Source organism: Lepus europaeus, chromosome 1 (assembly GCF_033115175.1).
Source record: "Lepus europaeus isolate LE1 chromosome 1, mLepTim1.pri, whole genome shotgun sequence".
NCBI lineage: Eukaryota > Metazoa > Chordata > Mammalia > Lagomorpha > Leporidae > Lepus > Lepus europaeus.
This window is the reverse complement of record NC_084827.1, coordinates 165,980,915-165,995,987: the sequence shown is the minus strand read 5'-3', so window position 1 is coordinate 165,995,987 and position 15,073 is coordinate 165,980,915. Positions and strand designations below refer to the sequence as shown.

At 43.7% G+C, this 15,073-nt stretch overlaps 1 protein-coding gene across 3 annotated transcripts in view; it reads left to right on the top strand.

Moving 5' to 3' along the window:
* Positions 1-476: 476 nt before the first annotated feature.
* EPHA4 (EPH receptor A4) overlaps positions 477-15,073 on the top strand; it is a 152,034-nt gene continuing 137,437 nt past the window's right edge. For 2 of the 3 annotated variants that reach the window (XM_062192755.1, XM_062192764.1), the window contains exons 1-3: positions 477-567; positions 3,601-3,668; positions 7,982-8,645. In XM_062192755.1, the coding sequence (XP_062048739.1) occupies positions 477-567; positions 3,601-3,668; positions 7,982-8,645 (823 nt within the window). Of the gene's footprint in view, positions 568-3,600; positions 3,669-7,981; positions 8,646-15,073 lie in introns of those variants that run through there. The other variant, XM_062192775.1, reaches the window with a different exon arrangement.

Below are 15,073 nucleotides of genomic sequence, written 5' to 3'. Positions count from 1 at the left end.
GGGCCCGGCCAGCCTGACGCGCTTTGGACTTCACCACCAGTGCCCCGCAGTGCCTCTCACACCGCCCCCTGGGGAGACGAGGCCGCCCACATTTTCTAGGGTTCCCCCCCAGTCCATCACGAGCCTTGCGGAGCTCGCCCCGCTGCCCAAGGACTTGACCCCAAGAGGTGACGTCGGGGACCTAGCCAGTGCCGTCTCGCGCGGGCGGGGGCCGGGGCCAGGTCGCCCCCTCGAGCCCCCCGAGACTGCGCGCCCCGCGGAGCCTGGGGGGCGGGTCCGGGGGCGGGCTCCGAGCTGGGGGCGGTGCCCCGGCCGCCCCGTCTGCGCTGCCATTGGTCGAGGGGCCGAGACTGGCGGGCGCGCGTCACGGGCGGGGCCCACCCCCTTGGCAATGTCTTCAGCCCGCTGCTCTCCTAACTTAAGCATTTATTCCACTGGGATAGGAGCGGCAGGAGCGGCGTTGGCACCGGCGAACCATGGCTGGGATTTTCTATTTCGTCTTCTTTTCGTTTCTCTTTGGGGTCTGCGACGCTGTCACCGGTTCCAGGGTGTACCCCGCGAATGAAGGTAGGAGCGCGGGCAGCCCGCCTGTGGTAGGGGGCCAGAGGTCGCAGAGGGGACAGTCCGCGGGTGCGGAGTCCTCGGAGCGCGGGGCCGGCTGGCACGGGGAGGACACCGGCGTGCGCGGTGCATGCCCGACTCCCGAAGGGGACCGCAGCGAAGGGATCCGCAAAAGGGGATCGGGGAACGGCCGGGCCGAGGGCCCCGAAGCGGTGACCCGTGCCAGCGGCCGGCCTGCCAAGTTTGCGGCGAAGGCCAAAGTTTACCAGCATCCGCGGGCTAGGCGGGCTGCAGGAGCCCCGAGGGATGCACCGGAGCCGACGCCGGGACTTAGCGGGGCCGGGGGAAGTGGGGGCAGACAATCACGGACCAAGTCCTCCCGACGACCAGCCCTGGGCGAGGGGGCGCGCACTCCGGGGGCGAAGGCAGGGCTTGGCGCCCCCGCGTTCTTGCGAAAGCCTTGCCTGCGAGGGTCGGGTTCTGCAAAGTTTCCCGAACCCCGCGCTTCCCGGGACCCGGCGACGGGGCCTCCGCAGCGTGGCGGTGGTGGCGCCGCTGACCTGATTTCTAGCACCCGGCCTCAGATTCCTTAATCCTCGCCTGGCCCGCGCTCCGGGGGTGCGATCGCCTTCTATCGCCCCCACCCCGCGTATATCGGGGAGCCCGAAGCAAGTTGGCCATAGTCGAGTGTTCACCCGAGAACAGTGCACCAAGGCTAGTTTGGAGGAAATACGCGCGCCCGTCGGGATTTGTCTCGGTGCCCGGTTTTCTGTGCGTCTTTTCGGACGGGTTGGGGGTGCTGCGTGTGGCGGGAGTGCCTGGGTCGCGGGTGGGGGTGGGGTGGGGAGCGCGACGTCTTTTAGTTTCGGTGAGCCCAGAGAGAGGCGAGCTGTGTGCGTGCGTGTGTCTGTGTGCGCGCGCGCAAATGCGTGCATGTGGGTGCGTGGGGTCCTGCGTGGACGCGAACGATTGTGTGTCGGTGCTCCTGCACCAAGTGCGCGTGTTCCCGCGTGCACCCGGTCTTGTGTCTGGCTGGTGGGCTCTTTTCCACCCACTCACCCCATCCCTCCGCCGTCCACCCTCGCACCCCATCCATCCATCTGTCCGTCTCCATCTCTCGGTCTCCTCGGGCATCCCTGTGCAAGCTATCGTTTCCCCTGTTCCGAAGGAGGGAGCCAAAAACCAACTTAGGCTTGGCTGGGCAGCGGGTATCTGGAGCTCTGCAGACCGAAGCTCCGGGAGAGGCAGACACCTGCGCGCAGACGCTGCCTGGGAGCCAAGGAGCGCCCTCCCGCCGTCCCGAGCCCCCAGGCTTTCTGACTTGGCCTTTGGGGCCGCCTCGGCCTCCGCCGCCGCCCCTCCGTCCCTAGGGTCCTTTCCCCCCCGAGTGGAGTCGAGGATTCCGATTCTCCTGGCGACTTCGCACACTTGTTAGGACGTCCCCTAAGATCGCTCGCCCCAGACGTGCAAACCGTGTTTCTTTCTACCTTTTATCTTTTATATTTCTCTTTTTGAATCAAAACTTTGGAGCCCTAGACAAAAAGGGGGGAGTTGATGCAGCCGTAGGCTAATGTTGAAAGAAGCGGATTGGGGGGCCTACCCCCTCCCGACAGCTCCTCTCCCTAAAAATTAATTCATTTTGTTGCTCTTTATTCCTATCACGTTTCCTTTTTCTCCTTCTTACCCTCCCTTTCTACTCCCTCCCTTTTTTTGTAAATTGGGTCTTATTGTTCCCTTTGTGTCCCTAATCCACCTTACATAAATCCAAATGGATGTAGCGGGCTTTTCTCTTGGGATCCAGAAAGGAGAATGAGTAGGGGGGCGCAACTCCCTGCGGGAGCGACCCCAGGGAAGGCTGTACATTTTAAAATAATTAACAGACCCCAGGAATTCCATACTCCTCAGGAAACCCCGGCGGGGGGGCGGGGAGGGGAGGAGAGGGTGGGGGTTGATTGACTTTAACTCCAGGGACTAAGGGTGGAAAAGACGAAAGTGGGCAGAATTGGGGGCCTGGAGGGTAGACCGAGTTAGGGTGCACAGAACCCAGGACTGAGGTTTTCCATCCCCACCCCTCCCCCAGCCTAAGGAGCTGGCCTCACTGATGAAATTAATAACCCGGTGGTTCCTGTGCGAGAGGCCTTTGGGCTGCCCGGGCCTGCGGATCGCGGTGGCCAAGGGGAAGGTGGAGGGGTTTGGAGTTCATCGCGTCCTTTTCCGTGTCCTTGATCCTTGCACTGTTCCTGCCTGATCGGGCTCGGCGCCTCTGTAGGCGCCCTTCTCCTTCCCCCGCAGCCGGGACTCAGACTCCAACGTGCAGCACCAGCATACTAAGTCCATTAGGCAGCACTCCACACCTAAAATTCAAAGGAGCGAATTCTTCAGGGGAAGAGGACGGCCTGCAATTGTCCTCCCAGAGACCTGGCAAAGTGAGGACACTTCAGTGCCATTTGCATTCTAATTCTCCGAGTCTGGCATTCCCCGTTTCTGCAACTTTGATATTTAAAAAGAGCAGCCCATACCACATCCGGGGCCTATTTATTTGCAGCAGGAGGAGGAGGAAATGTTTAGGGGAGGGGGGCCTTTTGGTGACCCTTTGGATACTCTCTGGGAGCATTCCCTTGTGACTGTCACCATGATGATGAGTTATGTGGTCATCTGAAACTTGCAAAAGCAAATAATTCCAGTAGATACCAGACAGAGATGAATGCAAATTTTGCTCTGGAGTGTAACTTCCCTACATAGCTCTATTTATTATTATTATTATTTGAGCTGTGCTAGAGATCCTCTATTCATCCTTTTTAGAAAATGAATCAACTGAGTCCTGGGATGGAATTTTAAATGCTAAGCAAGTTAAATAAATAAGAACCTGCAGATTTCAAGAGGGGGGAAGATCAAGTGAGTAATGATTATTTACATAAGTGAGACTAAGTTTAGGTTTTGATCAGAGTCGGCACATATGGAAACGTTCAGGCAAATGGTTTTTGTGTTATTGGCTTTTTGCGATTGGAAATTAATCTATTTTTCTTTGTTTTTTTGCAGTTACTCTATTGGATTCCAGATCCGTTCAGGGAGAACTTGGGTGGATAGCAAGTCCTTTGGAAGGAGGGGTAAGTTGTGAGTTGCTTTCTGATCCAGAGAGTAAAAAAGGAGTGATTAGAGACTTTCTGAGAGTCCTAATAGCTTGATTCTTGTTGATTGTGGTAAGAGGGTCAGATTTCCATCGTGGCCCATGAAGTGAATTAGGCTTTGTTGGAGAAATCCTATACTCCCTTTGGATAACTCTGTCATAGAAGAACTAGAAACCGAAAGGGCAAAAGGGGTTTCAAAATTAGGAGATTGGTGGAGGCATAGACCTAGATGGCTATTTAAAACTGAAATACCCACAAGAAATACGATCTGGGGACCAAGTTGAATTTGTGCCTACCACTACGATGACCCATGAAGTTCCAGTAGGGTTAGTTTTAGAGCAATTGTTCTGCTTCCAGATGAGGAAAATGAAGAAATAAAGATGCCTGAGAGGATCCATTTCTAATTGCACCAGCACATACAGCCAGGAGGCTCCTGACCTTGCTCCTACAGCCCCAAATCAGCTATTATTCTCTTCTGCAGTCTGAAAGAAAATCTTGTGAACTTGTTCCAGGGCCCTGTGCTTATATGGACAGGATACTGCCAAGTTTGTGCATTGCTAGTGTTGAGTGTACAAAACTTAAGTATTTGGACCCTTGGATCTTTAGGGATCGGAGAGGCTGGATTATAAACTGTGAAAACCCATCCTTGTTCATTTATTCGTGATTTTGTTGCCCTTGTCCTCAATGCCTCAGTGAGAAGATTCAGGGAATATTATGAGGTCCATGACCACATAATCGCCACCTTGCAACGGCAGGTCAGATTGAATCAGCTTTGGAAAGAAATCAGTACAATATGGAACTCTGAATTCTGCCAAATTGAAATAACACTCACATCCTTTAAAAATTAAGCAAATCAGCCAACATTCACATGCTTGACAGTTTAAGACTGAGTCAATTGATTAAAAACAATGGGGGTGAAAGATGAGGATTCTTTACTGGACAAAAAATTGTTAATGCCAGAACCCTGTATGGCACTTCACAACTGTCTTTCGAATAAATCTTAAAGGATTAAAAAAATAAAGATTCCTAAGAGCCGTCGAAGATGTGTTTCAGAAATAAAAGTAGATGAGAAAACAGTCCAGAAAATAAAGAATTTTAGGCTGCATTTTCCCCATGTAGATTTTGCAGTCCATCTGAATGAAACGGAGATAGCCCTGCCTTCCTGTTTTTCTGCCTGAACTTGACTACCTTGGTTGTGGTCTCTGCTAAAAAATTCTGGTAGGCCCTCACAACCATTTTTTTTAAAGGGGTAGGAGAGTGATTGGCAGGCTTCTGGCAGTGTAGACAGGCTGTATTCACTGCTGATTGCGGGCAATTGCCCTCATCCTTTGAATGTGAAGAAAGGTACAGCTTTATCTTGGTGAGAGTTGGACTCATTGTTAATCCCATACGCTGGAAAGGTCACTGAATCAGGCCGCGCTTTCCCAGGCTACACCAGGGGTGTTGCTCCCTAGGTTAAAATGTAGAACTGTGAGCAAATAGGGGATGGAAGATATCAGTACTCGTATTAATAAGTTTAATGAGCCTTATTTTTCCTACTCTCTGCTCGGAAGCGTGAAGACAAAATGCATTTAGTATTATTTTGAGCCTGCCTTTTCAATAATATACAAATGACCTTTATATAAAAATAAGAAGTGATATGAGAGTACAGTCTGTGGTCTAATTTCTGGAAAGCTTTTATTGCAACTTAATAACTTAATATGTTGAAAACATCAACAGCCTACCCCCCCCCAACCCCCAACTGCTGAAAAAAGCATCTGGTCATTTTTTCTGGACACAAAATTTCTTTGGGTTGACTTGAAGTCTATTTTAAAAATACTATGCGTAGTTTATTTTCTGTAACTGAAAATTCTCTATTGGCTGAAGGTAGGCAGAGTTTTTTTTCCCCTTTCTCTAAATGTTAGACAGTTTATGAAACTTTATGACAAATTATAAGGTATAATCTCCAGATTTTATCATTGAGAAAAGACTCCAGGTTCAGAGTGAAGGGATGAAATGGGTTTACACCAGCTTCTGGTGGGTTGTTTTAAAAGTTCTTTCTAGCAGGGTTTCGAAGCATGCTGCATCTTCTATTACTCAGAATCTCTACTTGGAGTTAGAATATTTCACATCTTTCTTTGCTGTAAAAGGAGGCTAGAAGTTTTGCCTGATAATGATATTTACTTCTTGGTACAGATCTTATCTTTGAGGAGAACATGTGGGACAGGTGTACAGCAGCTTAAGAACCTAATTGGGACACCTAGTCCTGCCTCCTCTGCTTCCAATCCAAACGCTGCTGATGCACCCCAGCAGAGGCAGCAGCTACTCAAGTCCCTGCCACCTCCAGGGAAAGACTTGGATGGAGTTTCTTTTTCCTACTTTGGCCTGGCCCAGCTCTGGCTGTTGCAGGTATCTGGGGAGTGAACTAGCTGATGGAAGAACCCTGTCTCTCTGCCTTTCAAATAAAATGTTAAGGAAAATATAAATAAATAAAAAGAAAATAAAAACTTGAGTTGACAATAGCACCAAGTAAAATATGAAATAGAGTCAGAGACAGCTCACAGTCTATAAGAACAGCTAAGTGGAACATGAGAATAAAGGAAAGTGCTGGCTCCTCATGACAGGTTGTACCAAAAAAATTAACTTCTTGGTCATGTTCACCTAAAGGAGTCTGTTGAATTACTGATGGTGATTTCCAGTCTAAGGGAGGATTTGCGACTATTCAGGTGAATTGATTAACATGGTTAGAAAATTAAATGTAGGCTGGAATGGTCATAGTAGTCCTGAATTACCCAGTTCAAACTGTGGAAATATCTCTGTGTTCTCATTTACACTGATAAATATATTTTCTGTGTTCTCTTTGTTCTGAGATGAGAAGCATACTGAGTTTTTTTTTTTAAAGTGGGGGTCTATTTTTGGATTTACATGAATTTCTCCAAATGAGTAAATTACTGATGATTTATTGCTTACTGGATTAAAAAAAAAAAATCACTGCAGGGCATTTATCCCTCCAAGTTCCAAGTTTCATAATGGTAACAGATGAAAGGAATACAGAATTTTATGCATTTTGGCCTTTCACATAGTAACATTTCTGTCCATTAAAAGTTTTCAAAGGCACACATGGGAAACCTGCTAAAAGACACATTATGAATCTACGTACTTCATTGGATGAATGGAATTTTAAGTGGAATTATTGTAGAATGCAATTTTTTATAAACCATCTTTTTTCTTCTAATTGTACTCACATAGTAGACACTTAAGTTGATTTGTAGCAGATCTATATCAATGCATTACTGTATATGCTAATGAAGAATAGGAGGCTGCCTCCCAGCCCAGTAGGAACCCCCAAACTGTCTTACTGCTTTTAGGATTATTTTTAAAAGCAATGTTAGGAGTGAAACTATTATTTTAGTCACAATGAATTCTGCTGAATTCAGAATTAGCCATTAGAATCTTTGTGTTAGAAAGTAGATTGCAAAGAAAACACTAAGATTCTCCTGTAGTGTTCTTAAGCTTGCAATCATAAATAACATATTTTTAACATCCACCAAATAATTAGAAGCAAAATATATGCTTATTCTTCTCATGTGTTTATTTTTAAAAATAAGAGCAGTTACAAAACTTTTTATTGAATACATGCTCTTGAAAAGTTTTCTATTATAAATGACAGCTTATCTGAGAAACCTAATCATAAAATTCACTCTATTTTTCTGGGATTACCAAAACCAGAACAGTAGGATTTTTTTTTTCCTCCTTTAAAGAGTAGTAATAGTGCTCCCCCCTCCCCAAAAAAAAAAAAATCCAATCGACTTTTTGTAGGTATTACGGAGCAAAGTTCTGACAGGAGCTCCACTAATTAGCTGATAATTGTCTTTCTTTGGTAAGCTCTTCTCTTCCTGCTCTTAATTTGCAGGTCTCTCTGTTCAGTGGTTGCAACAACACACATACTAGTTTTTCACTTATGAGCAAATTTGAACTGTTGCCACTTGAAATTGTAGCTGTTGTAATAGGTGAATTCGAGGTTGTTAGACCACCGCAAGGAATGGCTTGCAAACTCACAAGCAATAAATCCACCATTGCCTCAGGATTTGGGGCAAAAGAATGAAACCATTTAAAATTTTAAAAAAAACCTACCTCCCTAATAAAATATTATCTTTTTTCCCATAAGATGCTTTATTAATGAGGAATCATGCTCAGAAGTTTTCTTCATTATTGAAAGAAAAATAATAAGTGTCCTATGAGAATAAAAAAGATTGACAAATCCCTGTGGGATGAAACTTTGTAATTGATACATTTCCTTTGGATCTTTGCAGTGGGAGGAAGTGAGTATTATGGATGAAAAAAATACGCCAATCCGAACCTACCAAGTGTGCAACGTGATGGAACCGAGCCAGAACAACTGGCTACGAACTGATTGGATCACCCGAGAAGGGGCTCAGAGGGTGTATATTGAGATCAAGTTCACCTTGAGGGACTGCAATAGTCTTCCTGGCGTCATGGGGACTTGCAAGGAGACCTTTAACCTGTACTACTACGAATCAGACAATGACAAAGAGCGCTTCATTAGAGAGAGCCAATTTGCCAAGATTGACACCATTGCTGCTGATGAGAGCTTCACCCAAGTGGACATTGGTGATCGAATCATGAAGCTGAATACAGAGATCCGGGATGTAGGGCCACTGAGCAAAAAAGGATTTTACCTGGCTTTTCAGGATGTGGGGGCCTGCATAGCCCTGGTATCTGTCCGTGTGTTCTATAAGAAGTGTCCACTCACCGTTCGCAATCTGGCCCAGTTTCCAGATACCATCACAGGGGCTGATACCTCATCTCTGGTGGAAGTTCGAGGCTCCTGTGTCAACAACTCAGAAGAGAAGGATGTGCCAAAAATGTACTGTGGGGCAGATGGTGAGTGGCTGGTACCCATTGGCAACTGCCTGTGCAACGCTGGGCATGAAGAGCAGAGTGGAGAATGCCAAGGTAAGAGGGACCATGTTGCACTTTTCATTAGGGCTTAGTGCACGTAATTAAATCAGAGATGAGACTAAATGGAGTAAAGCCAGTAATTAGCTGCCCCTGTGGGATGTGGTCGGACAGAGGGGTCTAATGAGTAAGTGCTATAGCTCCAGGTGGCAAGGCTAAGACATTTCTAATACTGACAAAATAAATGACGCTGCTGTAATCAGCAGAAGGCAAACACATTTGCTAACAGGCACTTAGCTCAGAACCCGCATGATAGGTCCTCTGAAATGTAAATGAACTTGCTGAAGAAATGGGCTTGATTGATCCTTCCTTAAAGAGGGTGGACATATTTTCCAGGCATGGTTTTCATGTCCGTAGATTTGGTAAAATGACAAAGATGGTAAATTTCTTTCATCTTATGCATACGTACATGACTGATTTAAATAGGGAATTGTGATTGGTTGTTTCACTTCCCTCTCACTGATTGAAATTGAGCTGTCTGAAGAAAGTCCATTTGTTTTCTGACCTTGTGGACCAGTGGGGATTCTCTCCAGCAAAGTGGAGTAACAATATTCTGAGTGCATTCTGTTCCACTGAACACCCGTTGATAGGGTCTCTAAGTGAAATTAATCCTGATGAAAGACCTCTTTATTTCTCTTAGGAGGTGATAATAGAGCTACTACGAGTCTTCTTATTTCATCGGTAGTAAGAGGCAATCATAAATTGTGATCCATTTGGTTTATTGAGTTTTTCTAGACATCTACATATTTTTATCATGTGCATTACTATTTATCACATTACTAAGGTGATTTTTCTTTTCTCACCTAAGGTTCAGGTCAGTGTATGCAATTAATTCTTGCCTTGTTTCCCCTTTATGGTAGAATAACCTGGAATTGGTTAAGTCTTTTGTTTGCAGCATTTTTGCATTTGAGTGTGGGCTGAGTGTGGATTTCTCCTCTCCTGTGATTAAGTCCTGGGGTTAAGTGTTTAAAACAATCAGTTATCCCGAGTTTTTGTTTTGCTTGGTATTTATGTTTATTGGTTATCAGAAGTTGCCTGTTGCCAGTCCTGTCATGGTTACCACCGAAGAATTCAGTGTAAGCGGTCCCTTCTGTGGGACAGATCAGATTAATCTTATCGCAGGGTGATTACGGAGCTGTGGATGGCATTGCCACATGGTTCATCTGATTTGGTGATTAAAGAGTCTGAAATAACTGACTGCCAAACAATTTGTCTGGCATTTCAACTATCTTAATAATAGGGCAGGATTAACTGTGGGACATTCCACTTGATTGACTGAAAATCAACAGTTATAACCTAAAGAAAACTGCATTTTTGGTAATTTGCTGTCATAAATGTATGTGCTTCTCCTTTACTAAATACATTCTTGATTTGCTGTAGTTATTTCTAGGAGTAACTAATAATGAATGCCATTTAATTTCATTATAAATACAATAGACTGCCGACTTTTGCTGCTGACCTAGAGCTAGAAAAGGGAAAACTTGTGTAAACTGTCAGTTTGCTTTCAAATAAATAGTTCTTCCTTTTTTGTTTGCCCTTGACTTTGCAACCACTAGATGAAGCTGAAAATGAATTGAAAACCCTGAAGTATATTCTGGTAATAGTATTAGAAAGCAGGTGACTGCATTATTATTGGCACCTAATTCTCAATGATCATAGCAGGAACAAGTGATATGAACAGGACAGTAGCACCTCACCCTGTCTTATAGTAAATTACTGCACTTTTTGGTTTTTGTAAGACAGGAACTTGAGTATCTTAAATATATATGTGATACACACACACACACACACCCATCTCCTTTGGCTTCCATTTCCTGCTAAAATGTTCATTCTTCCAGCATTAGCACATCTCTGTGTATCTGTATCATTGATTTTCAATTGTCACAGAGCCCAGTAACTCATACATTGCTACATGTGCAACTCCTTGACATTTTTATAACCCAAATTAGAAGGAAAAGAGAAAAAGATGGAGGGCGAAGTGAATGTAAAGGCAATTGAACATTTGAGTGGTTTGCTTTATGGAAATAATCTTGAGAATACAGTTAATCATGTGCTTTGTGGAAGGGAGGGGCTCAATGTTTCAGATCCAGTCCATTTCTGAGAACACTATTCCTAACACAAAGCCAGTTGCTTAGTTGAAGAGGAAGATTGATTGAGCTATTTTCATACACATTACTTAGATTTTATTTTCCTGCTCATGTAATGATTACTTCTTTTAAAAATATATATTTTTACATGAAGCCTCCAGTTTGTCTTCATTGCTATGAAATGAGAATCTCTGATGATCTCAGAGAAGAAGGAAAAACTTGAATGACAAAGGATTCTTAAATCCCAAACTTGGGGGGTACTTTTTAAAGATGACTGTAAAAAGCTTGGGAGTAATAAAAATGGTGGACCTTACTTTTGACATCATTACTGATATCAGGGAAGAATCCGGTTGTCAGGGTATGGGGACAAGAGAATGCATATCGATTTGGTCATTTAGCTATATGTCCTTCAGCAGATTTTATAAGCCTTCTGAACCTTTGTGTGTTCATCCATAAAATGGGATGATAATTCCCATTATGGAGCAAAACCACATGGATGGTTTTGAGAAATGTATCATGAGGCAGTTTTGTCCTTGTGTAGAACATCTAAGTGTAATTAAGCTAAGAGACCTGTGTTACCATAGGCAATATAAGCTTAAGGAATACAGTCTTAACTGTTGTATATGGTAGTCTCTCAGTGACTGAAATATTATGTGGCACGTGGCTGTTGTACTTGGCATGCAGACTTGCTTTGAGGAGGTGGTAGAAGTCATCTTAGAGATCATCAAACACTGCATCTGGATTAATGCCAGCATTTCTTTTACCTTCTTCTCTTCCCCTGGGTATACCTGTTGACCTGGAAGAGTGTTGGATTCAGACAGTGAAAGGAGGTCCACCTTGGTAGCCACTCCTCAGAGTGAAGGTTAAAGATAGGAAGCATCCCTCTTCCTTACCTAACAAACAGTACTGTCCATCTTCTCCCGTTATACTGAAAGTGGTATTTGGAGAGTGTCTTATTTTTTCCTCTTTAAGAAAAAACTTTTCTTTGAATGAGGGAAAAGTGATTTGGGGGCGGGACAAGACAGAGGGTGTAAAGAGAGCTGAAGAAGGGACATAAAGGAGAACTGGCCAGGTCTTCAGAGCTCTGGCAGTCAGTCCCTCCCTGATTGTCTTTTCAATGGGTCCACTGTGACAGGACAAATAGAACAGGTGAAAGGTCACCTACTTCCTCATCCATCTTCCTAGGGGTCAGAGAGGTCAGAGTGAAGATTGATTAAGATCTTAAATGTTTGACAAAGGATCCTTGGGCAAAAATGGCCAGGGCGGATGGGGGCCTGGGGTGTGCTGTTGTTTGAATCTAACCCTGGTCACCCACCAGAGTCCTCAAGGGGCCTTGGGGACAGAGGGACACTTCCTCTTGCAGCTCTTGCTCCCCAGCCGCACATGCTAATGGAGAGGAAGGTGTCAAGAGCATCAGGGTGATGACTGGCCCGCCCTCCTAAGCAGCTGCAAGTTCACTGTGCTCTTGAATAACAGATCTGAGATGCGTTGATTTGGTCTCGGTAGGTGAGCTAAGAATGATAGCCAGTCAGGACTGCAGTTAGTGGCCTTTTGCACTTGCCTCGTGACTGGACGCAGAGGATAGCTTAACTGTGCTAGTTTGTCTAGTTACCAGGCCCCTGCAGTCTGTCAGGAAAAGGAAACAAAATCCACCTCAGAATCCCCTCCTCCAAACCAAACCTCAGTGAGGAGAAGTTCCAGATGTTTCACAGGATTGTTTTCATTACCTCCAAAATATTAAGCAGAGGGAGCAGAGGAAAGTGTTCCGTATTAACTTATTTCTTGCTTAATTAAAAAGTTGAAAAATGAAAAGAGAGCCCTAGACTTTCTCTCTGGGAAATATTAATCAGCAATGTTTCCAGAGAGTATAATATAGAAATAATTCTGGTAAAAAGAAAACATTCTTACGGAGTCATTCAGAAGGTCACATAATCACAACTGTGACAAAATTAAGCTAGGCAGACAGCAAGCCTTGCTGAAATATGCAATTTTGCTACGAATTGAGGCCATAGAGATAAAGGACATAGACTATATATTGTTGCATTTTTAACAGATTCATAGCTTCAAAAGGTGTCTTATTAAAGGCTCTTATAAGATAGAGTGAGATAGAAATGCTTTGATGGTTATAAAATAGAAAGATATTATATCTATGCTCTGAAAAAAAAGACAGCTATGTCAAAAAAATATGATTATTTTGTTTTTCTAATACCTATAGAAAGACCTTAGAGAGAGAAGTAATGGAAAGGGGGCATTTTAAATACAGTTCAGAGAGATGCCGTTTCATATCCTTTCCACTTTTGAGATTTTTCTCCTACCTTTGAATCATGTCTTTAAGAATCAATTGCTTGAATCACACGCTTGCTTTTATCTCCAGCTTTGAAGCATGGCTGTGATCACTGAAAAATGCAATTCTTCGTGTCTGAGAACAGAGTTTAATTATTGTCCTTTTTCTGTCATACTTTTTTATTTCTCATTCTTTGTGTGAGTGACCAGGCTTCTTTTGTGAGCATGAATCACAATGGTCTCTATTTGGGGTTCACCAAGTATTGCATAGGTATTATCTCAGGGATTTTGAAATATGGTATTTAAGTTTTGATGACTTCTTCTAGTCTAACTGTTCTTCCTTGTGCCTTTCAAAAATGTATTAAGACGTAATTATTTTGTTAAGACTGGAGCATTTAGGAGAAAGGCTAATTAAATGGTTTCTCAGTTACTGCTGAGCAAGCACAGGTGACCTGCACATCTTTGAACTTTAATACTTAATTTTTTGGGCATAGTTGATAATTTTTAACATTACTAAAGAAGTACATGCTTCTCAGAAAAATTTCAAATGCACAATTTTTTTTAACGATTTATTTATTGAAAGGCAGAGTCACAGAGACAGAAGGAGAGATGGAGAGAGAGAGAGAGAGAGAGAGAGAGAGAGAGAGAGAGAGAGAAATATCTTACTTCCACTGATTCACTCCCCAAATGGCCTGAAACAGTCAGGGTTGGGCCAGGCTGAAGCCAGGAGCCAGGAGCTTCTTCCAAGTCTCCCATGTGGTAATACTTTTAAAGAAACACATAAACTTCTAAATTATACATGTATGTTGGTATTGAAAATGATTAAATGATTAACTTTGCTTTTTTTTTTTCTGGTTTATATGGGTTAAGTGAATTTAATAATACTTTCTTGTCATGTGAATGTAAGTGGAGAAGTGCAGTCCATTTAACTAAACTAGTACCACCAATAATGATTATGGAAATATGAAATCTCATTAGATGTTCACTGAGTGAATGAATGAGTGAATACGTAAGAATCTATAACCAGCGTCATACTATTTATTGGAGTCCAGTGTCTTGGAGTCAACATGATTTGTATCAAAATCTTTGCATAGGACTAATGCTTTATTTATTTAATTTTGCACAGATTCAATATGATTTATAGATACAATTCTAAGAACATAATTTCTCTTCCCTCCTCCCTCCCTCACAGTCCCACCCTCTTCCCTTCCCACTTTTTTTTTTTTCTTTTTTGGTTTTTGAAGTAACATATTGTAAAATTATAGTAAAAAGGCTTACTACTTCAGCAAATAAGAAGCTTATCAACTAAAAAGCAAAAAAACCCTAGTTTAGTGGGAATATTGACAATGACTCTAAACAGTAATTGAATGGAAAAATGACTCACCCATATACAGTGAATTTTAAAGTAGTCACAGTTCATTAAAACTATAGTAGTGTAACATTCTTAACCATTGGTTTTTCAAAGTTATAAATAAAGTTTTAAAAAACTATGTTTGGAGAAATACTGATGCACCCAGGCATTTTTTTTTTCTTTTTTCTCTCTTTATTTTTTGTTTGTCTTTTAAATTTTAGCTCCCCCATGTAAGGGAGATCCTGTAGTGCTTGTCTTTCTGGGTTTGGCGCTTTTTTTTTTTTTTTGACAGATAGAGTTACAAACAGTGAGAGAGAGACAGAGAGAAAAGTCTTCCTTCCATTGGTTCGCTCCCCAAATGGCTGCCACAGCCAGCGCTGTGGCAATCCGAAGCCAGGAGCAAGGTGCTTTCTCCTGGTCTCCCATGTGGGTGCAGGGGCCCAAGCACTTGGGCCAGCCTCCAATGCCCTCCCGAGCCACAGCGGAGAGCTGGACTGGAAGAGGAGCAACCGGGACTAGAACCTGGCGCCCACGTGGGATGCTAGTGCCACAGGCGGAGGATTAACCAAGTGAGTCACCATGCCGGCCCATGGGTTTGGCTTTTTTCACTCAACATGATGTCCTTCTGTTGCATCCATTTTGCTGCAAGTGGTAGAATTTCATTCTTTTTTATAGCTGAATAATATTCCATTGTTTATATACAC